Source organism: Sorex araneus, chromosome X (assembly GCF_027595985.1).
Source record: "Sorex araneus isolate mSorAra2 chromosome X, mSorAra2.pri, whole genome shotgun sequence".
Taxonomy (NCBI): Eukaryota; Metazoa; Chordata; class Mammalia; order Eulipotyphla; family Soricidae; genus Sorex; species Sorex araneus.
In genome coordinates this window covers 17,710,996-17,736,868 of record NC_073313.1, presented here as the reverse complement: position 1 = coordinate 17,736,868, position 25,873 = coordinate 17,710,996, and the positions used below count along the sequence as shown (strand labels likewise).

Below are 25,873 nucleotides of genomic sequence, written 5' to 3'. Positions count from 1 at the left end.
CCAGAGCCCAACCCAAACCTCAAAGTGGAGTTAAAGGGTGGGAGGCTTCTTCCACGACAGGGAGCTTAATGGCCCTCACCCCGGCGCTACTTCCCCAGCTGTTCTCCACGTGAGCTGTGTTCACACGGAACATAGGTGGGGATGAGGTGTGCTGCTTCTGGGCCGATCCTCCACATCTGCTCTTTCCTCTGCTGCTGACCTCATGTAGAGGAATCCAGGAGGGGGACGGAGACCGGAGGGGATGGAAGAGCCACAACATTCCTTGTCACCATAACTCAAACTTATTGAATATGAAAAAAGCTATGACAATAGTTGAGCAGTGATCACTGACATCTCCTTTGCTAGAAGCAAAGGCAGCGATGTCTTTATGAAATCGGAATCAAACCCATGATCTTTCCATCTACTCTTCTAAATGGGCCAAAGAATTAGCTACTGTTGCCTGGAGACTTTTGGCTACTCCAAATCATCAGTAACCTTGTATCTCCTCCAAGGAACAGGAAGATGAAGGAGATTATAAAGCTAAACAAGCTAGCAACCGTTTCTGACAGCTCTACCAGAAGACAGAGGGAATGACAGACATCCCCCTCTCTCTCTCTCTCATTGCTTTCTCTATCCTCATTTCTTCCTTCCCCAATCAAACTCACTATAGTATTTGACCAGTTTTAAGAGCTATAAGAAGGCAAACTGTCCAAATCAAAATTCACTCTGAAAGCTGGGTAGGTTTTATCTCGAATGAGATCTACGGGTGAGGATTCACACCTTCCCTCACAAATTCCTCTGCTCTTTAGCTTATTTCCTTCACTGTAGGAAAAAATGGAGTTTACATGGTTTTTAGCAATTACTAATGATTTTCTTGCAAATAGCAATAACAACAAGCAAATCTGAAACAGAGGGAGCCTTTTCCCCTTCAAGTCGGAATCCACTAGCAAAGAAAAAGTGACTGTAGGGAAGAGGAGGCTTTTGAAAAGAAAATAATGGGAGAAGCCAGGCCAGCTGACAGGAACCAGCAGGAGAGATTGGGGCTCCCCAACAGTCCCTGTGATCCTGGACAGTCCTCAGGCCCTTCCTGACTGTACCACATTTAGTACCTTCCCCGTCAGACACACTGGTTACCCCTCATTTATCCGAGCAGATTCCTCACACAACTAGCCAGGGGTTTCCAACTGGAAAGACAAGAGTGGCACCCCAGCTGCTGTCTGCACCCCAGGAAACTGACATGATGTCAGTGCCGCCTGCTGCCTCTGGCCCTCCGTATTCCGGGCCATACTCCTCTGGGGGAGTGGTCTGCTGGCCCCTGAAGCACAGAGGCGGAAGCCCCAGATAGATGGCTGGGTGGGACTCAGTGAATGTAAAGCTGCAGGTTCCCCGTGGCTGGGGGTGGGGAAGGGGTCTCTCTCCGAGCTCCCATCCCCCAATCTTGCAGCCTGACTGCTCTGGGCCTCACACAGGAATGGAGAGCTGCTACCCAGCCCCCACAGCCCCGCACCCTCATTGGCCTGCCTGGAGACTGCACTGCTTCGAGGGGTCCCGTGCCTGGGCGCAGGCCGGGAGTGGGTGGGTCTGGGGGAGGCCCGCTGAGCTGCAGTGAAGGGAGACCCCATCCCTGTAATAGTGGGGTCAACCCAAGCCGCATCTCCAGCCGCAGGGCTATTTTTAGACGCTGTTATCTTTGCCTTGCTCACAAGCAGCTGTGAAAAAACAAACTGGTGACCAGGAGGCACCGCACTGCAAAATGACAACCTCCGAAAGCAAGAGTTCCCAAACTCCAGAGCCGGCCAGAGAAAGGGCCAAACCCTGGCCCCATCAGGCGCGCGTCCCCTCCCCCACACCCCCGTCACGGGCCCTTAGGTGCGCTTTGGCCCTATCACTGACCACACCGTCTGGGCTGGCATGCCTCGACCCAGGGCAGCTCTGCCCCCCTCCCCCCCGCAACGGCCCTGGCACGCCGCGCCCACCCTATCGCCGACTCACACGCACCGAGGGGGACCTAGTGGACAGGTGTGCCAAGGAAGCAGACTCGAGGGGGTTAACACTGCCACAAAAGGCAAAGCTCCCGCTCCCTCGCCTCCCCCAGCTCATCGGAATATGAGCTCAGTTCTCTCACAGCATCAAGCCTGCTCCATGGCCGAGCGAGGGCTGCATAGGCAAATGTCACCCCACACCAAGTGGCAGGGCAGGAAAAGAGGAGCAGCCTCCGAGCGAGCGACCCCCGCGACTTGCCCCCCAAGGCCGAGCCTCGGGGCGCCCTCCCACTAGCAGCCTCCTCGAGTTGCCCGGGTCCCCTGCGGAGAGCCTCCATCCGAGGGGGCTGCAACCCTCCCGCGGGTAAGGGCCTGGGCAGCCCCGAGGAAAAGTGCCGCCCCGCCCCAGAACCGGGAAATGGGGGGCTGGGGAGGAGGCGGCAAACTTCAAAGCTGCAGCTGCAATATGCTTTTAAAAATAAATCAAGGACCCCCGAACGCCAGAGCTGCCCCCTCGGCCCTCGGCGCTCCGCACGGTGCACCTAGACCGCTAAGCTCAGCCCGGCTCAGCCCCGCTCAGGGGACCGGCTCGGAGACCTCGTAGGGCGCCGGGGGCGGGGGGGATTTCCTCTCTGGCCAGCGCTCGGCGGGGCTGCGGCTCCTCCGTTCTCCGTCCCCCAAGTTCACCCACCACCCCGAGGTGCGGAAAATTAGTTTCCAACGATGTCATCCACCCGTATCCCCACGCCACCCCCCCAGCGGGTCCCATCTCACACACACCCGCGTGGCCTGGGCTGCGAGTCGCCGAGCATCCCGGGGGGTTGCGGTGGGGCGCCGCGCCGAGGCTGGCTTCCCCGGGCGCCCGCTCCGGCTCGGGTTCGGCCCTGGGCAGTCCGGCCGCGCATCGTTCCCCGGGTGCGGAGATCCTACCGCCCGTGCGCCCTGGGCGCGCCGCCGGGCCCCGCGCCGGCTCCCCGGGAATGCGGCCGTCAGGTGAGGTAGGCATGCGTGCCGGCTCCGCAGCGAAGCAGCAGCTGGCTGGGGCGCCGGGCTCGGGATCTGCCTCTTCTCCCTCTCCCCGCCGAGGAGAGGCCTCTCGGGGCTTTCCAGCGCCTTGTTGCGTTAGGACCGCATTCCCCCTTCCTTCTCCCTTTTATGTGAGTTTCTCCTTCAGATGCAAAAAGGGAGATCACAGGAGTCCATGCCCAGCTCCAACCTAACTCGGTCCACAGGCAGGCAGAGAATTATGAATGGATGCTGCCTTCCGATGAGGAAGTCGACTGGGGAGGTCTCTGCGCACGGCGCTCTCCATCAAAGCCGGGGCATTGGCCCCTCCACTGCTTCAGTGCTGCAGGCTGAGACACCTAATTGACCACTGGGAAATCAGGTGCCGGGAGACCTGGGCGGGACGTAGCCCTGGAGCCACGCTGGGATCGAGCGCCTTGCCGGTGCAGACAGCTTCGATTTACAGCCCAGTGAATGGAGGGGACTGCGGCAGCCAAACCTCCCGGGCAGCAGGCACGGTTGCACCAACGCTCTGCAGACAGCCGCCCGGCTCCGCGAACATCTCCCGGCTCCGCTGGGCTACAGGGAACCTGCTAAAAATAATCCGTCCCCTGTCGCCAGCCGCAGTGAGCTGCAGGACTCAGCCCCCGGCACCAAACTCGGCAGCGCGCGGGGAGCCGGCCACAAGGCGGGCCCGGTGCGCTCAGCTAGAGCCGGGGCTGCAGAGGACGCGAGCTCCGGATTTCTAGTACCTGTGCGTTTCCTTCTCCCGTCGCGCGACCGCCGGTGCTGCGCGTTACCCATGCCCCGAGTGGCGGCGGGCTGGGCACATCACCAACAGGCTGGACAGACCGCGGCTGCTCAGCACCGCACCCCTGTGGCTCCCTCTCACCTCCCCTGTCCCCAGCCTCTGACCAGCAGCAGCGGAATCAGAGACGCCACCACGCCAACTCCCGCTGCCCCAGCAAAGGAGGTGGCTGAGGGACTCGTATGGGGCAAGTGCCCGCGAGTCTCAAGAATAGCGAGGTCCGAAAAATGGAATCTTGCGTCCCCTCCCCCCACTCATCTCTGGACGCCCAAAGCTCGCGTCCTAGACACAACTCGCCTTGCCCAGGCTTCCAAACACTGCAGAGACAATGCACTCATCTTTAGGGACGGCGCGTTTACTACACCAGCTCGGAGGTTGAACCGGGGTGAAAAGAAAGCCTGGCAACGTGTGTAAGCCCGAGTCTGGAGGCTGGCAGGTGCTATATCTAAAGCAGACGCCTGCAGAAGACAGACAGCCATTTAGGGCCACTTAAAACACAGCACTTAAGGGCTAGAGCCCCATCTATAACAACAGGGAATCCGGGGAATGAAATTATCCAGAAGGTGCCTTGTGGGATCCCAGGTTTTGGTCATCCGTCTTGGTGCCTTGGAAATCCACTGAGGGCGATCTTGAATTTTCTGACCCCCTATTTTCAAACAGGGAGCTGTCTGCCCTGGGCGGCTCTGCATGTGTGCCTGGTACTGTATCGATGAAGCCTCCAACTCCTCCCTAATTCACAAATTGTGGTGAATCGCTCCACTTGCCAAGGTCACAAGAAATCACTGGGTTTGCACAAGCTGCGAGAGGCAGAATTTCCTAATTGGCAGTACTATGAATTATGATTGTGGTCACATGAAATAACACATTGAACCCAAGTTAGTCAAGGTTGGCTGCTCCCCAACCAACCTCCCCAGAGAGTTGCCAGCCTTCAGAAAGGCCACCGCTGAATGGAGACCCTCGGGATGTTGTGGCTAGGAGAGGATGGAGGAGCCGGAGGAGGAGGCAAGGGCCTCACTCTGCTCCAGATTGGGTGAGAAGAGAACTATGAACACCAAAGCTGCAGGGGTGGGGAGGCAAAGGAAGAGAATGCACTGGAGAGGAGAGAGTCCTGCGTCAGAGAAACAGGAGCCCAGGAGGGAAAGAGGGAGGGTCCAGCTCAGAAATCAGAAGGAACAAAAGGGATTCAAGAAGGAAGAGCAAGATCAAGAATGTGAGCAAGGTTCGTAGGACCAGTTCTGCTAACCATGGGTAGACTGGGACCCCTAGGTCTTATGGAGTGGACACTGATGGCACAGAGCTTCGATAAAGGCTTTGCCTTGACCTCCCCCATCAAAGGACCAGCTGCACCAATACCATGCTGGCAGTGTTAGAGGTGTGCATTCTCAGGCCATCACACCTGCCGAGGCAGACCTGAGCCGACGCCTGGCCATCTGTGTGTTCACACACTCCTAGACTGATCTCACATGGGCACCCAAACCCCACCGTGCGAGGACCCAACCTGCACGGGCCTTGAAACAAGAGTTTATGTTCAGGGAAGAAAATGGCTGCCTTGTACAAGGAACTGAGGCAAGATGGCGGGGAGCAGGGGCCCGGCACAAATCACACATCCCATGGCTGAGCTGCTCTGGTTTTCAGAGTTGCCCTACGAAGGGAACGCTTGGGTGGGCAATGAGTTCCTGAGAACTCCAAAAAGCAGGGACAGTGGCCATGGCCTTCTCTTTGCACTGAGAGTGCATTAATGAGGCTGGGGTTAACAATGATGATGAAATAGCCATGGACCCATTACTGATTATTCGGATCACGCTTTAGCCAGCATCATGGTATAGAGAGAACCACCTGGGATTTTGTTCCAGAGGGGCTTGCGTTTGAATTCTGACTCCTCTATGCCTGAGTAGTGTGGCCCTGGGGATATGATTTGACTTCTCTGAACCTTGGTTTCCTCGTAGGCAGTTGATACAATCAGGCTATCAAATTTATAGAGTTGTTGGGGGGCACATAATATAGTACCCAGTACCGTAATATAACAGCACATAATGGAAGCCCAATAAAAGGACAGCGTTTCAAATGGTGGCTGGCATCTTCACGTGCATGCCTACATTTTAGTTTGGGCACCCCATTCCCTACTACAGAAACAGCACCAGCTGCTTCCAGTGGTTTAATGCTGATGTACCACCTGATCCCTCAAGCACCATTAAGTGCACCCCTAGAGGCCCCTTGAACACCACCAGGGGGACCTGGGTAATCACTGGCAATTCAGGTCCTGTCAGCAGGGCATGTTGGCGTTGAACCATAGGCCAGTTGGTGGAGCATCGCTAGCAGGGGCCCCAGGCCTCCTGAGCACTTCTTGGAAGTTCGAAAGAAAGTCAATTCCTTATGATTTATTAGCAGAAAATGCTTGATCTGTGTCCCTATTTTCTATACCTATTTATATACCCGAGGTTGCAGACCAAAGTTCATGAGTGGGAAAAGTTTCAGAAACACTGGTCTAGTTTAGGGATCAATCTCCTCCACCAGGACAGAGATGATTTAGAGCAGGGAGCAGAAAATGTGTCCTGAAAAAGGCCAGATAGTATGTATTTTAGGCATTGTGGATTAGGTTCTACTGTAGCTATTATGCTTTGCCTCGGCAGTGCGAAAACAGTCATCGGTAAGGTGTAACTGAATGGATGTGGCCATGTGTTAATAAAAATTTATACATAAAGACAGGCTGTGGGGGTAAGTTGGCCCACAAATCACAGTTCACCAATCACCTATGACTTGGGACGCATCTATTTTCTTGAGTATTTTGGGAAATGAAGATGTCTACATAGGCGTTTTTTCTATATCATTAAAGCTTATCCAGCTACAGCAGTTTTCTGAAGCCTTTATTTCAAAGGATTTCCCTTTAAAAACCAGCTAGATTTTTAAAGATAGTTCACCAAATTATCTCCCTCTTTCTCCTACAGCCAGCCTCTCTTGCAGGGAACCTAAGTTCAGCCATTCTGTCAGTCAGTAGAATGGGGGCAGAGATTTGTGCCTCCAGGCCTGACCCATTTAAAAACTCCTACCCATCCCGACACACTCCCTTCTTTCCCCCTTATCTGAACATGGAGGGTCTAGAAGTGGTGGGAGTCTAAAAGGTAAGGAGCCTGGGTACTTAGGTGATTCTGCTGACCTGCATTAAACGACAATGTAAAGGAGAAATAAACCACTGAGATGTTGGGGGTTTTATTACCAGAATTAGCCTACCTTGAACAATTCACTTTCCTATCTCTTTAATCAGATGATACAAAACACAATTTAATGCTTTGCTGATTACTTAGGGTCTTTATTAAGAAGGCTTATTATTGGTTTCTATGGTAACAATTTTCAAAGACTCGTTTTTAGATTTCCAACTCTTTCCTTGATATTTAGTTCTCTACTCTCATTTGTCTCTCATTTGTCTCTCTCCACAGTAGGCTGTGGAAAGGAGTCACCTATGGCTGGGTAACATCTGTCCATTAAAAAGCAGTTACTAATGGTCTGAGCAAGGATCTAAGTAAGAAAGAACATGGGCTTGCTAACCACAATTTGCAGCAGCCTTGGGAAGTTCCGTCCACTTATTTTCAGGCTTCACGCTGTGTTGCAGAGAACTGAAGTTACCGGAATCTCAGCATCTCTGAGAAAAATGGGACATTTTGGTATTATCTAGCTGACACCTTTTCAAAGCTTTCATTTGTCTACGAGGCATTTTGTAGAATCCATACGAAAAGTTCCAGTTCTGTCCCTTGAACTTGATGAGCTATTCAACTCTCTAAATGCTTCTTGATTTTCTACACATAGGTTATATACTCCCAAATCTGTTTTTCAAAGAGGCTACCACCATAGTGCTCAGGGGTCCCGGAGCCACTCCTAGAAATGCTGAGGTTGGTAGTGAGGCTACAGGTGTCAAAGCTCTCAGGCTCAGCAATGATAGGGGGAACCAAGGCTACACCCAGTGGTGCTGTCGGGGTACCATGTAGTGTTGGGCATCAAACTCAGGGCCTTGATTGTGCTCTACCACTTGACCTATCTCCCAGCTACACCCAAATTAAATTTATTATATTAATTGGGGTAGGCACACCTGGCAGTGATCAGAGCTTACTCCTGACTCTGCACTCAGGAACCACTCCTGACAGGGTTCAGGAGACCATCTGGGGAACCCTGAATCAAACCCAGGTAGGCTGTGTGCAAGGCAACTGTAATTATACCAAATAATAAAAAATAAACATAAAAAATACACCCGAACTGTTATACTATCTCTCCAGCTTCAACCCCAATCAATTTTAAACTCATCTGTTCTGCTTAATTATTTGTTGACACCAACAGATCTTGGTTGACACCTATCTTATTGGAGATGGAATGACTGACTCAAAAAGTTTACATAATTGTATTCTTACTCCAGAAGTGGTGTATATATATGTGTATATATATAATGTGAGGTATATATTAGAGATATCTCTTTATTTATGTATATATACCTGTATATATCTTCTATATGTATATTATAGATATATACATATATAAGTGTATTATACATATGTACTTATATATGTATTATATATACTTATATCTATAATATATGTATATATCTTATGTATGTATATATACATATGTACATATCTTAGGGCAATTTGCCAAGAGTCCTCCATTGTGGTTAGAGCTGGTGTTTAGATTATTCTGACAGGGGGGATGTGGTCTTTTCTCAGCATACTGGAGGAAGCAGGAGAGGAAGTGGTGGGAAAATCAAAGGGAAGGAGACTGCAGGAGGCTGAAGAGTCTAAATACCTTACTAGACTAATTTTATGTTTTTCAAACTCTAAGACCCAAGATAATCAGATTTAAATGGTCCGCTTGGTCTATTTCTTCATCTGTGAAACAATGAGGATGGAGATGAGCTGGAGGGTTGAAGGTTTCCTCTAGTCTGCTCCTTCTGGAAGTCTATCATTCTTCATGGATGATAGACTTCCAGATGGGAAGATTTGTGATATATTCTGTGATAGTTTCTGATCAACGGTAGTTATTTCTTCTTCCCATTTATGCTGATTATCCAGAATTGAACACTCTTTACATGAACTTGCCTCTGTCAAGGTCAATAACATGTTGTGTGATTTGCCTAGGCTGAGTACATTTTTGGCCCCAGACTGACCTTGCTGGTGACCTTGGGGATCTCAATTCCAGATCTTCTCTCCACCACATATATTTCCTTTTCAATTTTATTCTATTTGGCTCCAATGATTGAAACCAGGTTTGTCTCCAACTTTGCTGCCCTTGAGCAAGTTGGATGTTTCCTCCATAGCTGTGGATGTGGCTGCACCTTCCTTTTCAATCTGCCAAGTAGCAGCTCATTACTAGTGCTCTGCCCTGTCATTGCTCACAGGAGACCCTATGACTTCAGAAGAAATCACTGCTATAAAATGGCTCACTCGTTCATAAGAAACTATGTGTTTATTCATATATATTATATCATAACAAATGTAAATTAATTTCAGGGCTCAACTACCCAAGCTAATATACATATGGCTGCCTGTATAGAATTTCTCTCCTAGAATTCTTCAAACCATCTGGCATAAACTACTGTATTGTGACCTGTTAAAATAAGTAACAGCTGTGATAATCCCTCTAGATTTATAGCAAGTTATAAAGTTTTGCATATACTGGAAATGCATATAAAATAATAAATAAAACTATTATCACTCTGTGCTGTCTGGGTGGGAATTATGATGATTTAGTCAAAATGGAGCCCTATGGAATGCACCAGAGGAGAACTGGCAGTCTGGCCCAATCTGGTCTCTTCTATCCCCCAAAGATCAGTATCACCAGAGTTCCAAGACATGGTTAAAACCATGTCCAATGTTAATGTATCTTTTCCAAGAGAATATATTTTCCATACATCGCTTTCCAACTTATGTTCTTTCAAAATATTGATGGTGGATTTCCAAAAACTCCACAGTCAATCCAGGCCATAAAGAAAAGCAAGGTAAACGCAAAACTAAGAATTATCTTAATTGTTATCACTGCCAAGGTCCCAGGTTGAAAAACACTATTTTGGGGCTGGAGCGATAGCACAATGGGTAGGTTGTTTGCCTTGCACGCGGCCGACCCAAGTTTGATTCCCAGCATCCCATATGGTCCCCAAAGCACTGCCAGGAGTAAAAACTTTTCCTGAGTGCATAAGCCAGGAGTAATTCTTGTGCAATGCCGGGTGTGACCCAAAAAGCAAAACAATAAAAAAATGATGTTAAAGTCATCTCTCCAAGATAGACATTATGTGGATAAAGCAGACCGGGTATATTGTAGGGGAAAGTATCAGGGAGTTTTGGTTCTTAGAAAAGTGATTATATCTACTATACATGAATTTCACACAATTTTGGGGCTAGGGGAAGAAATGGACATGTAATAGCTTTTCACTGGGCATTGCACCATAATCTGTAGTCCTCATAGCAGTCTTAGGTATTATAGTTCCTATTCTTGCTATTAAGGAAATGGATATTCACTGGTGTTCAGTAACATTTCCAAGGGCATGCCATTAACAAATTGGGAGCCCACATTACAGAGGCCCACCTTCCCTGCTCCAGTCTGCATGTGTCAGGCTCACTGTGTCATAAGGTTTGGGTAAAAGTATCACCTAGGTGAGTAGTTCAGAGATACCCTCAAGATATAATCTGTGTATGAAAGGAAAAGAAGTAGAGAATATATTTGAATTCTACATATACAAGGCAGGGGAGGAAGCACTAGAAGACTGAAGTGAGTTTTTGGCCTGTGGGATTCCAGGGTTCCATCCCTGGCACCACACGTTCTCTCAGCACTGGTGGGAAAAAAATCCCAATCCCTGTGGGGTGTGATCTGAAAAAATTAACAGGTGAAAAGAGTACACATACAATGCAGAAGCCCAGAAAACCCTCCTGGAAATAGAGTAATGACAAGAAACAAGAAGAAATACAATGTGTTAGAATGTGGTGTCATTTTGGTAATACTCAGTAAGAACTGTGGTGTCTTCTTAAAAAGATAGCACATCCAAAGACAAAGGTGAAAGAGTAAGAGATGTCCAACTTCTTTCCCCATACACTGGGAAACTTACAGCTGGAGTCTCTCAGAAGGAAGAAAGGAATAATTACAAACGAAATTAGAGCTAAATTGAACCATCAGTGAAAGGATGAAATAATGGCTACAACTAAATACCTAGAGCAGTGGTTTTCAACCAGAATTTTAGTATAGTGAAATCAAGCACTGAACTGTTAATCACTACATTAATTATTAACTTTATTTAATAGAAAAGAATGCTCAGCATTTGGAGTTCTCACTAGTTTTGACAAAAGTCATTTCTTTTGAGGAAAATGCTGCTCAGTAATATATGTGTTAATTGTTCAGCTATCCTAATGTGTGCACTATTTCTTCTTTTAATAAATATGAGAACTTTTGAACTTTGAAAAATGTCTTTTTTTATCTCACTGCCCTCTAGTTATACAAATGCAAAATAATTAACAAGCCACTATTTACATTTATATGTCCATGGGTTTTTCATTTGGTATTTACAGTACTGAGTGGAGGCACTAATTTAGTTCATTTTATTTCTTGAAAAACAGGGTATGTAATGGAAGGGGTTCCCTTTTAGTTGACTCTGGCAAACTTTTATAAGGAGCATGTAAAGGAGGAGACAGAGGGGAAAAAACCCTCTTTTGTAGTCCTGAGAAAATATGTCTGTCTAGACTCAACAATGTTTTACATTTGTGGTTTAACATGTACATGTACTAATTGTGTTCCAGAAGAGGGGAGATTTTATTAAGAAACTATGAATCAGTAAAAGCCTGTAGTTTAGTATTTGTAGTTTCTTTGTGTTAAGGTTCTAAACTTGTCCTCACCAGCTTACAGATAAAGTCTCTCAAAAGGAAGGAAGGAGTAATTACAAATGAAATCATCCATCCAGTGTCAGGTCCAAAACTATCCGAAACTAATAACTGAGCCCAGACATTGGATGGATTCCTTGTCTAGCCTGAGACTTTCATTAATTGCCTTATAGGTAGAATCAGAAAGGAAACATCCAGGTGAGGTTAGAAATAAAAATTGTACCATGTGTTTGAGAGGGAAGGGTTCTTCATTTAAGGATGGGATCCAATCAAACAACAGAAAGAAATGACCAGACAAACAAGTGGAACATACAACATATGAGTAGCTATACTAGAGAGGCCAGTTATAAATGTTTAGCCTTCATTTCCCTTCATTGTTGCTATTGGTACCACAATTATGTCATTGTTGTCATCACCGTGTCTCATTGTAGTATACTGGGGATCACAACTATCAGAACAGTTACTGATGTGGGGAAATATTGGACACTCGTATCCTCACTCATTAAAGGCAGGTGCTCTGCCACTAAACCACATACCTGGGCAAGAGTCTACCCTTCTTGTCAGATGCTCTTTATCTATGCTTAACCACCTGGAGTGTGACATGGAAGAGAATGGAAGCTCAGTCCATCCTGTTCCTGAAGGGTTTTGATTTAGTTACTCATTTCTAAAATAAGGAAGGGGACACACTGGGAAGTTTCCAAAGAATAATTTCATACTAAATGGATCATATGTTAGAAAGTTGCTTTGCATATAGGAGCTCTTCTACTCATAAATATTTCTTAATAATCTTAAGAATTTTTTAAAAAATGGATTTTTTTTATAACGGAGAGAGAACAGACAGTTCTGGTGTGTTCATTTGTCTCAGAGAGGGAACAGTTTTAGAATCATAAAGATGCAAATCTCAGTAGATGCAAATGACTTTTTCTGGCTTCCTAGGAAGCTTATTATACACCCAAGGGGGCTTGATGCTGCTGCTGGCAGGACCTTGAGAGGCTTGAGAAATGTTCATCCTAGGATCTGCCCACTGCAAGGATTCAGATATGTCACTTTGGCTCCCATTCAGTGCCCTCCCCCAGGCTGTGGTAAGTAAGCCATGTAAATGAAAGTTGCAGGATGTGGGGGTTCACTGCTTGAAGATTGTTCCATGGTTCATTTGTAAGTTTTTCTTTTTAATCCAGTGTACAATTTCCCATGGAAAAGAAGCTACAAATATCATTTATAGTTTTTAGTTTGACCATCAAGACTGATTTCTGCTGATAATGAATGTTAACATAGCTCAATAATATGGTTTTGAAAATTAATCTAAATGCTAGTGACCAATGCAATATAAGAATAACTAGAGAAGGGCTAGAGCATTAGTACTAGGGTGCTTGCCTTGCATGCAGCCGACACAGGTTCAATCCCCGGCATCCCAATATGGTCTCCCAAGCATTGTCAGGAGTAGTTTCTGAGTGTAGAGACAGGAGTAACCCCTGAACAACCCTGGATTTGGTACCACCCAAATTTTTTTAAAGTTAAAAATAGAGAAGGAATGGTAGGTTGATGAGGACCTTGGGGTCTACAATTATGTTATATGTCTCTTTGAAAGTATGAATGAGCTACTATTTCAAAAATATTTTTGAGTATTGACAATACACTAGGAAATATTATAGCAGAGATGAAAGACCCAATCTACTTTAAAGAAGCCCATGGTTTACACAACAATTTCTCCATATTCCTGCAATACAGTGTTGTCCATTTGGGCTCAGAAAACTACAGAATAGGTGTGGGGGGAAGGACATTTCCATACCACTAGTTGTACTCAATAATTATTTGGGAAGACATTGTTTTGATATTAAATCATATAGATACTGGTGCTAACTCTAAGGAGCTATTTACAATGATGCATCTGATGACATGGAAATCTCAGGATCTTCTGAAAGACTGTTGCAGGCCATACCCAACTCTACTACCTTTCATCTAGTCTTCACCTAGTGGTTCAGATCCACTTAGCAATATGGTTCCATCCTCTTTTCTTGGAAACACACTAAAATATAGGTGTGCATAATATATGGGGCACGGGGAGAGAGATGTCTAAACCACCTTGAGTTATTTTAGGGAAGAATTCACAAAGAAGGTGATGCTTAGGCCAAAACTTCCAAATCAACTAGAAGTTCACCATGTAAAGCAGGCCATAAAAATGTTCTAAAAAGAACAGTGTACATAGGAGGTAAATGAGAGAGCCCAGGCGTAATGACGAAAGACAAGGAATATTGCAGGACTGAAATACCAAGCTGGCATAGGGACTTTCAAGGACATACACATCATCATCCCAAATGACAGGTGATGGCAAAAGATGTTGAGTATGAAATCTTTGTTCCAATCAAAGAGTGCTACTGTTGATCCGGGGTGGTTTGGTAGCTCTCCATAGCAAGGATCTTGGGAAATTTAAGAAATTAGATGCATGTTTGAGGATGGCCAAGTGTAGAAGAGAGATCTTTAAAAATACGTTTCTGTCATTCTAGAATGAGTTGTGATCCTATATACTACTTCTTATTTTGCTTAGAAACCTTGAACAAGATAAAGCATAATCCCTGAAAACACCTTCAGTAGGATGTTGAAGTTGAGAAATTAGAAGACAACGCGGCCTCTTTCTCACCATTGAAAAACACCATCTCTTTGTGTTGAACTGCGATGCTTCCCAGCAAAGGTGGGAAAATCTGCCCTTTAACTTCTTGACCTACCAGAACCTCTTGTACTAATTAATCTATAACCTTTTATGATCCCTGAAGACATTTACAATCCTCTTCTAAGAAATGAATATTTGGACAACATGTCATTGATAAATAATGCTGGGTAATAAATGCATCCATTACAGACAGTCAGGTTATCTAGCAAAGTTTTAGAGTTATTTGGGAACTGGAAGAGAAAGTTAAAAGTCTTAGCTACCTCTTCTGCACCGCAAGATATACAGTGACCAGAATACAAAGACTATCCACAGAATGGGAAAGGATATTTACACAATACCCATTAGATAAGGGGTTGATATCAATGGTATATAAAGCACTGGTTGAACTCTACAAAAAGAAAACATCCAACCCCATCAAAAAATGGGGCGAAGAACTGAACAGAAACTTTACCAAGGAAGAAATACGAATGGCCAAAAGGCACATGAAAAAGTGCTCTGCATCACTAATCATCAGAGAGATGCAGATCAAAACAACCATGAGATACCACCTCACACCACAGAGACTGGCACACATCCAAAAGAACAAAAGCAACCGCTGTTGGAGAGGATGTGGGGAGAAAGGGACCCTTCTACACTGCTGGTGGGAATGCCGGCTAGTTCAGCCCTTTTGGAAAACAGTATGGACGATTCTCAGAAAACTAGAGGTTGAGCTCCCATTTGACCCAGCAATACCACTGCTGGGAATATATCCCAGAGAGGCAAAAAAGTACAATCGAAACAACATCTGCACATGTATGTTCATCGCAGCACTGTTTACAATAGCCAGAATCTGGAAAAAACCCGAATGCCCCAAAACGGATGACTGGTTGAGGAAACTTTGGTACATCTATACAATGGAATACTATGCAGCTGTTAGAAAAAAGGAAGTCAAGAATTTTGTAGTTAAGTGGATGGGCATGAAAAGTTTCATGCTGAGTGAAATGAGTCAGAAAGAGAGAGACATAGAAAGACTGCACTCATCTATGGTATATAGAATATCAGAGTGGGAGACTAATACCCAAGAACTGTAGAAATAAGTACCAGGAGGTTGACCCCATGGCTTCGCGGCTGGCCTCACGTTCCAGGGAAAGGGCAACTCAGAGAAGCGATCACCAACTACATTGTAGTTGAAGGCCATGTGGGGGAAGGGAGTTGCGGGCTGAATGAGGGCTAGAGACTGAGCACAGAGGCCACTCAACACCTTTATTGCAAACCACAACAGCTAATTAGAGAGAGAGAACAGAAGGGAATGCCCTGCCACAGTGGCAGGGTGGGGTGGGGGGGAGATGGGATTGGGGAGGGTGGGAGGGACGCCGGGTTTACGGGTGGTGGAGAATGGGCACTGGTGAAGGGATGGGTTCCCGAACTTTGTATGAGGGAAGTATAAGCACAAAAGTGTATAAATCTGTAACTGTACCCTCACGGTGATTCTCTAATTAAAAATAAATAAATTATAAAAAAATAAAAGTCTTAGCTACCTCTACCTTCTTCTCAAGACGCAGTTTACTATTGCTTCTGTCCCTAATTTCACACCTCTTTTCAGCTCAGTGGGTGGTGTGTGGGTGTGTGGGGGGGGGCATACTGCTAGTCAATTTTTATTCCTTCAAATAAGAAGTTGATATCTACTTAGTTGATTATTGGTTTTATAGTTACACCTTCACCCAAATATCCACCCACCACTGAAATTGTAAATCAATGTAGAAGATGCTATGATGGGAAATGAAATGGGGTTAAAACACCTTCTGATACTTGGTTGAGTCTGCTTTCTTTTTTCCAGAAATGAGCTGATATTAACCAAAGAATTCCAAGATATGAAAGAGGAAAGTCAGCCCCAAAATGTAGATTAAAGGGGGAAAGGTTTAATTGCTTGTAATTGATGGCATCATTTTCCTATAAGGGATTCTGAGGGTTTTGTTCACCCACTTCCACCACCACCTCCTTATGATAAAAACAACAAACACTGATTCAGTCCTTATTATGTCAAGCACTATGCTACACACTTCATTTTCAATATGTCATCCCGTCTTCACAAAAAGCCCACAAGATTTTGCAGATAAAACCTATGCTTAGAGAGGTATGTTCCCAGAATTTTTCTTCTGGTTAACAAATTTGTACCAAGTCATCAAAGTCTAGATCAAACCTCATTCCCTCCAGGAAGCTTCCTTCCATTCCATTTTCACTTCTATCCCACATCCACTTCTTCTTTTGCCAATTATTTTTGAAGACTTAAAAAAAAATAGACACCGCGATGAAATCACACCAGTTTGATTTGATCTTCCACTGAGTGCTAAGTGGGTTGCACCTCTGGATGTGGCTACAATACTTGAAAGATAGAGGGAGTCCTCAACTTTGCCTCTAATAGAGGGTAAGATGTAGGGAGATTCTGTCTACATAATCTGATCCAGGCCTTGACATCTATTACATTGCAATGAATTAAATTGGTGTCCTTTACCAAGTTTCAGATTTCATAGCTATTTTCTGCTTGATACTTTGGACCAAGGACAGAGAAATGTCACTGTCCTACAGAGAGCTCCAACCACAAGAATGTTGTAGAACAGGAAGGGAAGTCATTTTTTATCATTGAACTCAAAAGCTACCCTTCTTATATGAATCAAGGGTGTATCTTATCTCCCAGTTATTTCTTCTGAGTCCATCAGTGGCTGAGCCTGCCACCCTCATATAAAAGGAGGGTAGACAAAGAGAAGCAGAATGCGATTTGGCGGCAAAGAACATTTTTCCCCAGCAGAAAATGGAGTGACTTTTAGCTTATCTGCTGTCACCTTGTTAATGTGATCATTGTTCTTGAAAATAAAATCTCCTCTTCTTACCCATGATGTTTTTCCGTGTAAAAAAATGAAAAAAAAGGAACAAGCAAATGCCTAGAGAAGAGGGACAGAAAGGGAAAATTAAAAACCTAATCAAGACTAGCTACAAATCAAGCTCTTCCTAAGGAAATGCACTCAACACACAATTATCTTAATTCTTCCAGGCAGCCATTTTTGCTTGCTTTCTGAAGTAGGTGTAGAAATTACTAGAAATCCATGACCCTGTCATCATCTGACTTTCAGAGCAGGAGCTACAGGCCTGCACTGTTGGTATGCTTAATTTACGGTTCACTTAAGTCAAGGGTTCTGGGACTGTTGATATGTGCCCCTGGCCTGTTCACAAGCACATTCTTATTTCAAAATTAGTCATCAGTTCTAACGTGCTGATAAAAAGGTTTCCAGGGATAAGAACTTACATAGAAGAGAGATGCTAGTTGTTCCCTGCCGCATGCAAGCATAACATAAAGACAAGGCAGTGAAAGAGGAGTGATTTACTTTATCTTGAAGAAGAAATCGAAACTTCCTCTTTGCTGCACTGCATAGTAGGGGCAAGAAAGGAGCAGATAACATTCCTGGGAGGCCTTGGTTCTTCAAAGCGGAGGAAATATTTGCCTCTTTCCCCTCATTGGAGTTTAACATTTGGCCTCTGGATGCTGAGGAGTCTGTTGGGGTGGATATGGCTAAGATTAATTTCCTTCTGCATCTCCTTTCTGCCATTTTGAGAGTCCATAGTTGCCACTACATTTAAGGCCAATGAATTATAGTCTCAGGCAAGGTCAGCATCCCTCCGTAGAGTGGAATTTCTTAGTATCCCCTCCAACAAAGGCAAAAGCAGAATTAATCAAAACCAAATATGCTTTACTTTGCTGCAAAATGTGGTCATTACAAAAGATGTTGTCTTTGTTTTTAGAGAACATACCTTTTCAAGTTGTTAAGATATTAAACATGAGTGCATTACATTGTCTTCCAAAAAGTAAAATAACAGAAACCTCCCCAAACAAATTCCAAACATATAGCTGCCTCAAATGATATACCTTTACCTACATATCTTAGCACATTCAGTTCAAAGTGGAGAAACCTGTGTTTTCTCCTGAATGGTATCTCTCCTTCTCTCCACTCACATCTACCTAAATTTCTTTCAATAAAGACTGTTTTGCTTCATCAAAAAGGTGAGTACCTTGGGGCTAGAGAGAGAACTCGGTGGACTGAGTACATGCTTTGCATATAGGCTCAATCTCTAGCACCAAATGGTGCCCCTAGCACAGCCAGGAGTATCTGCAAAGCACTAAGTCAGGAGTAACCTGAGCAACACTGGGTGTGGTCCCCAAACCAAACCAAACTAACTCAAAACCTAAAATTGCCTGTCTTCATCAGCCTCCTTGGAGTGCCCTACCACCCCATGAGGAAGAGTTGGTCCCTCACTCCTACAGATGGTTCCCAAGGCACCCTATCTAGACTTTATGGTCCTCCTCGGCTTGTATGTTCTTGATGCAGAACTCCTCAAGGGCAGAACTGTGTCTGAATCATGAATGAGGCCCAATACTGAGCTCAGTGCCCAAGCAGAGAGGATCCCCCATCAACTTTAGCTCTCCAAAATGCTCGCTACCTTCAAGGTCCTACAGAAACTGGGAAGTGACCTAATTGGGAAGCTAGGAAAGAAACCAGTCTTGGAGAGAGCAGCTCACTGATTTTATTGAGAAACATTCTACAAGAGACAGGGGCGAAGAAACTTTGGTGGAATTTCTCAATGATGAGCTTTTATGTGGTGCTGAGCTTTTTCCTGGCTCATCTCAGTGTGCTCAACCCAGTGTAATACTTGGCTGCATGCCCTCCCCAAGGCACACTGTTGGTATTTTCATGTCCCATCTGCCAGTACTCTGGAGGACATTAGTATAAGTAGGTTGATCCGAAAGGACACCCACTGTCCTGGCCTTCCGCCTGAGACATGCAAATGAAGAGCAGCTTCCGGGCCAGGAAGCTTTGCCTGTGCCAAATTCATATTATTTTATATATGATTATTATCCATAGCTACTATAGATTGAGCAACTACCAAGTGCACTATGATAAGTCTTTTGCATTCCTTAATTTCTTCCTCATGTAATGAATACACTAAACAGATATTATCATTTCTACAAATAAGGAAGTTACAACTGTGTATCTTGCACACAAAAGATAGATAGTTCAAAGTTAGATCAGGTGGACATCAAAGCTATTTTCCCCATTCACAATGCCTCTTCAAAACGACCAAGAGGACAAGCATGACAATATATCCACATAGTAAAACCAATGGAAATTGACCAAAGCTATACTCTGAGGTCAATTTATAGCTTTCAATACTTACCTTTATTTTTTAAATGAAGCATTCCATTTACAAAATAATAAAAGAGCCTAACATTTCCAGTAAGTGCAAATAAAATCGGATAAATCCATTCAAAAATCAAAACCACCAATGAAATGGACAAAGTAGGCTTTGTCATAAGGTGGCAACAGCAGATGCCTTGATACCTTCAAGTATGAGTTTACAGAAATAAATTAAGGACCTTGAGCTAGCACTGATACAGATGTTTTTGCTTCTGGGAAATACAAATGCCCAAAGATGTGGGAAGAAATAATAGCCATGACCATTGGGTCTTCTGGTCCCTCACTATGGGTTGCTATAAAGGTCAGGCCCTGAGACCTTGTCTGATCTCAAACCTTCTCAAATCACAGAGCTCCAGCTTCAGACTCCTTTTGTATTCTGCTGCAAGAGGAGCCTCAGCTAGAGTCCTGTGCTTCTTTTACTGAAGACCACACTTTTCCTGTGGAACCTCAATTTCTTGGTTTCAAGATCTACCATTGTTGGCACGGGGCTGTGCCTGAACACCTCGAGGGTGGAGATTCGGAGGAGGCTAAGGCGGAAAGAAAACAGAGTTTTATTTTTCCCTGAATTATTCCTATGCTTATAAGGCAATTGTAGGAAACAATTGTTCCGTGGCTTTAAATCTAGTAAATAAAACTCCCTTGGAGACTCCAGTTTGAAAGATGGTGAAGATCAGAGTAACTACACTGTTTATGTAATAAACACACACCCCAAACTATAACATTTTTATAATGAAACCTGGTGTAATAAAATTTGTGTTGAATCAAAAAAGCAGTCATTCTCCCCTCAGCTTTTATTGTGCTGAATGCAATATCTGCCAAGTCCTACTTGGAGGCATCTTTGATTAAAGGCTTGGTCTCCCCCACTTTGAGCTGTCCAGAGCGAGCGGGGGTGCCGTGACCTTGCCGAGACTAATGCCAGAAGACCGGCGAATACAAGATGTCCGAGCAGCTCCGAGAAGACTGAGCCCTTTGTCAGGTAGCCCCGCAACTGTCCACACCAGGCTGGGATCTGCAGCGACTCCCCAAGGTAAGCTGACTATTGGACAAGTATTGCGATTATAAAAGAAGGAAATTGGGAATACCAGTAGACCTGCAAGTCTTACTCTCTGATCCAGGTCAGTAATTTCCCACCCTGGCGGCATATGAGAATCTCTGGGGGGAATTTGAAAATAAATGCAAATACCTGCACCTACTCCAAAGATTCTGATGGGAGGTGTGGCCTGCACATCCTGTGATGGCTATTGGTTGGAAGGATGTGAGGACGCTAAGGACCCAGGTTTGACCAATGGCACGGAAGGCAGACTCAGTGCGGAAGCTTGAGGAAGCAGGTTCAGGGCCTGCTGCACAGCAGGTTTCCCTGTTCTCCGTGGGGTCTCAGGCAGCACGCCTCCCTAACACCACACATGGAAGAGACAAGCCAAGGGGGTGTCCTTAGCCAGCGGGCCTGGTGGAATGGTGCTGCAGTGCCAGCTCCAGGCCTTTGAAGCTCAGCCCTGCAGTGGAGATCAGGAGGTAATTGTGCCGTATGGGGGCTTCGCCCGGGCACAGCAAGCAGCTGCCTTCCACAGCTTTGCCACCCACCCGCTGCATGCTCCATCTGACTGGGGAACACGGGGGAGGCTTTAGAAACTGAAGAAACTCCCAGGAAAGGAGCTCCTGGGAAAGGGCCAATGCAGCGTGGCCTGGAACTGCCCATCGTTAGAGCTGTTCTATGTGGGGCACAGCGGGATCCCCACATGCCAGGATGAAGGCAGCACCCGAAGGTGTCAGAGGACTGAGAAAGGCAGCCCAGGGCGGGTGAAGACCAGTGAAGGTGCAGCAAGAACTAGAAAGGGCCAAATGAGCTCTGGGGTCCGTCAGCTCAGCGCTGTTGGGGGAAACTGATGTCCCGCTAGCCGTAAGCTCAGGCTCAGGGCAGATACCGAGGAATTTTCAGGGGTGAGTTGGAAACAGGCGGGTCTGGTCACTGGGAACTAGTGGAGAGGGCAAGCCGGAGCCCCCCTCCCGGCACCCCTCGCTGGAGCCTCCCCCGTTGCTGCTCTGTTGCTATCCTGGACTCTTTGGGAGAACTCGGGCTCTGAAAGGCTTTCCCATGGACTGGGGCCACCCACTACCTCAGAAGAACCCCAAAGCCGCAAACTCTTCAGTAGGTGCTGGAAGCTGGCTTTTGGCTGAGTCTCTACTCAACCCAACCTGAACTCCACAAAGCTCGGGAGCCCCTGAGCTCAAATGTCCAGGGTGGCGCTGCCGGGAGGCCTGGCCTCTGCTCCTCAGGTCGGGGTCTGTTACTGTGGAGAGCTCACTGGCTTCGGGAAGCCACCTCTTGGTGTGTGGGCCCCAGACTCCGAGGGCTGCAGCGCCAGCCCCTTGCCCTAAGGCACAGCCTCTTCCAGTCCCCTCCCGCTTTGTCTGGCCAGGAAATCCTGCAGACCCCAAATACCTGCATTCTTGGACAGGCAGCAGGACAGAGGCATGCCTGGATTCCCGCTCTGCTTCTTAAGGCCGGGCCTTTTCTTTTCTCTACAGCACAGGCGTCCCAGGGAGCAGAAAGCTGATCTGCTTAAGTCGGCAGGCAGAGCAGGGGGGCGGGAGGGCGAGAGAGGGCGACCTTCCCGGCGGAGGGGGACAGATTTTCCCACAACATCTGTGCCGCCTCCGGGACTCCCCCCTTCAGGGGGAGATGGTCTCACCCAAGTGTGGGGCCAGCTGCTAATCCCTCCAGGGTTCACTTGAATGGCAAATCAGGACCCGGGCAGCCGGGGCCACACCCTGTCTCCAGAGGAGGGGCTTAGCACTTTCCTTTTCCAGTCCCGGAGAAGTTCCGAGGGCCTGACTACATTTCTACAGCCTGGGGCTCTGAGTGCAGTAGGTCACAGGGCCAGGAGCATCCACATCACCTGGGAGCTGGTGAGAAATACAGGTTCCTAGGCGCCCGGTCAATTGGAGAGGCTTTGCCAAGCGCCACGTGGCTATGGAAACCAGAAGCATGCTGCCAGACGCAGGGACTGGGCCAGTAGTAAAATCTGGGGAGCCACAACAGCCCAGTCCCTCTGCCAACTGTCCAGTCGTGAGAACTCTGTCACATTCCATTCCACCATGACTGCCTCACATGGCCAGCGTTTCTTCTCACAGACTGGGTGAGCACACTTGGCTGCAAAACTTTAGGTCTGTGTGAGGATGAGCTGTCCAACAGGTCTGTAAATATTTGTGCCCACACGGAAAGGAGGGATGGTGGGGGGGGGGCACACCACTGGAGTTTGCGCCCCTTGCAGGTTGCAAATCAATTTCTGATTCCCCCGCCCATGTACAACCCCAACACATACACCACCTGTATCAACATATTAGACCCTGTTGCAATGCCAATAACAACAGTAATAGTACATGACAGGGATACTCAAGCCCTTTCATACACATCAACCATCCTGGAGGCTGTTCAGATCTCTCTCTTGGCAAGGCATGGGGAAATTGGGGACTTCTGCGCTTTTGCTTTAATTGCCTTATGGCATCATGGCACAGGCTTTACCTCCCACCTGAAACCAGGAACTGAATTCATGGTCAAAAGCGGGACGAACAGAGACAAGGAAAGAAGCAAAAGGGAAGTCAGGGAAGAGCTTCGGTTTTGCAACTCAGAGAGTGCAAAGAGATAAGAAGAGCGAGGTAGATGGGCTGGCTTTCTTGTCAGATAGTAGCCAGTCTCTGCCGATGGCTTCAGCTCCCCATATTGGCTGCTCGAGCTCCTTAATCATGTGGACCAAGAGCCACTGTGGGAGCCGTCATCTCTGAAGAGGAACTGAACGGCACCACTTCTGGGATGCGTTAAAACAGTCCAAATCAACAGGAAGTCTGGCTGGAACACGGAGAAGTGACCCAGACAGAATCTTCTGCCTTCCAAGCATCTGTCAGTAGCATCCATGGATGGCATGGCCCTAGCTGAAAGTACTGCTAATTACGGTGTTCCTGCCTGCATTGCCTCCCATTAGCAGAGGATCAGGGCCCGCTGGAGGGAAGCAATCAAAGAGTTGGAAAGAAAGTGGAGGGAAAGTCAGTCACGGATGAAGACAGAGGAGAGAGAAAGCAAAGAGGGTGGCCCTGGGCTTTCCTGGCTTTTGTGTGGGCTCTTTCAAGCAGTCATGGTGGGCTTTTAAGTAGAAAGCCAAGGCAACACCATATTTAGAAATCTGGGCCTGCACACTTGCCTCAAACAATAATCAATCATAAAAAGACTCTCCCAAATGCAAGGAAATGATGCCATTGTTTTATTTTCTATGGGAAGTCATAATAGTTTTTAAAAGGTTAATCTCCTTTTCAGCTCTGTTTTTCCCTTTCATTGACCCCAGCTGAAAAGGAAAAATATTTGCACTTGCTCTTTAAAAACCACAGTGAATTAGCTTTTGTTGTTCATGGCAAGGCACTATTTAGCTGTCCAGAATCAAACCAGATGTCAGAGGGAAAGAGGGCCCTGCATCCTGTGAACTTGCCTTTTACCTTTGCAAAATGGCCAGAGAGATGGCCAGGCTGACAATGCAAGATAGAAGAAGTTCCTTCAGCAAATCTGATGAGGGTTTGGAGAAAGAGTGCTGAGAAAAGTGCTGGTAGGTCTTGGTGGGAACATGTTTTCTGTAGGACTAGAATAAGGAAACTCTGGCACCCCTGATGCACAGTCTCTCTTCCAGAAGTTTCACGGGTGAACATAAGGCCACCAGCACCATTTTCATAGAGTGCTGAGACCAAGGCAACAGCAGTGAAGAATGGAGAAGAGAATTAGGAGCAAATAGAAAATAAAACATTCTAAAAGAGGACAACAGGGCTTACTGAAACACTAACAGACAAGCTAAAGGAAAAAAGAGGAAGGGAATTTCTTTGTTTCCTGTGGCCCTTTGGGAGAGTTTAAGGCGCAGATCGTTATTAGTCTTGATTTTTAGTACACAATACCCATGACAATTCAGAACTGAAATTAGGCAAACAAACAAACAAACAAAAATCCAAAGCCCAAAATCAAACAGAACCTTCCTAAAGGGGTTTAGTCTATTTCTCACAGTTTCCTCCTAAACCCAGTAGCAAAGAAAAGCAAGAAGTCCTCTCTCCATTAAGGTACATTTAATCTACCTTTAAAAATTTTGCTAAGTCCCCTTTTGGTGAGATATTTAGGTGATACCAGAATGCCTTGGGTATAATTCCTACCCCAAAGAAGTTTCCAACCTAATCAAGAATACAAACATTATTATAACTAAAACAGTGATGGATATCATTATTTCAAATTTCAATGATGTGTCAGCAGCTGCAGTTTTTATACAATATCTTATTTATCCTTGTAATAGCCAGTGCGATCAGTTATATTATTGCCATTTTAAAAATGAGGAAGTGGAGCCTTGCAAAGGTAATGAAGTTGAGCAAGATCACTTTCCTCTTAAGCTAGCAGGATCTTCGCATTACTGATGAAGCTCTGGTGCCTATATCAGTGCCTGGCACAGAGAAGGTGCTCAGTAAACATTTCATAATTGAAGGAAGTAGCTGGGGGTTGCAGGGGAAGATTGTCAAGAACATTTGAGCTGAACTTTGCTGTGTTGGTAGGATTTATGGAAAGAGGGTAAATGGCATGTCAGGAAGAAAAGCACTGTAGCACTGTAGCACTGTCATCCCGTTGTTAATCGATTTGCTCGAGCGGGCACCAGTAAGGTCTCCATTGTGAGACTTGTAGTTACTGTTTTTGGCATATCGAATACGCCACGGGTAGCTTGCCAGGCTCTGCCATGCAGGCGGGATACTCTTGGTAGCTTGTCGTACTTTCTGAGAGGGACGGAGGAATTGAACCCGGGTCAGCGCGTGCAAAGCAAATGCCCTACCTGCTGTGCTATCGCTCCGGCCCAGGAAGAAAAGAGCAAGAGAAAAAAAATAACAATGGACCTTGGAGGAAACAAAACAGTTTCTACAAAATTGCAGAAGTAGGTAGGAGAAGCTAGTTAAGAGAGGAGCCCTCAAGTACAAGAGACTGTGCCCTATTCTGGCTCTGCTACTTATGGGTTGTATGAACTGAGTCAAGTCCCTCAGTTCCTCATTTTCTTTATCTGCAAAGTGGGGATAAGAACAGTACATACCATTGTATAAACTGTTCACTTCCTAGTACAGCTTCCATGTTCACATTCTCTTTAAAATTGATAAAACCTCAAACCTCAATTAAAAAAAAAAAACTAGATTGACCCATCATCACAAAACAAGAGGGCTGCCTATCCAGGTCTCCCTGTCAGCTGGTCGCTAATATCTGGCTGATTAGATAAAAGCCATTTGTGGTGTAAAATGGGTTAGGATCATCTTACAGTTGCCATCTTGGACCACAAAAGTTGAAGGCCACCCTCGAATGGTAA

At 46.1% G+C, this 25,873-nt stretch overlaps 1 protein-coding gene across 2 annotated transcripts in view; it reads right to left on the bottom strand.

The window, feature by feature from the left end:
• Positions 1–25,873, bottom strand: part of NHS (NHS actin remodeling regulator) — a 363,220-nt gene that overhangs the window by 80,424 nt on the left and 256,923 nt on the right. Inside the window, exon 1 of one of the 2 annotated variants that reach the window (XM_055122697.1) lies at positions 2,742–3,813. The exons of the other annotated variant lie outside the window; for it this stretch is intronic. Within the exon in view, the coding sequence (XP_054978672.1) occupies positions 2,742–2,967 (226 nt within the window). The 5' untranslated portion in view covers positions 2,968–3,813. Of the gene's footprint in view, positions 1–2,741; positions 3,814–25,873 lie in introns of those variants that run through there. 2 annotated transcript variants of the gene reach the window in all.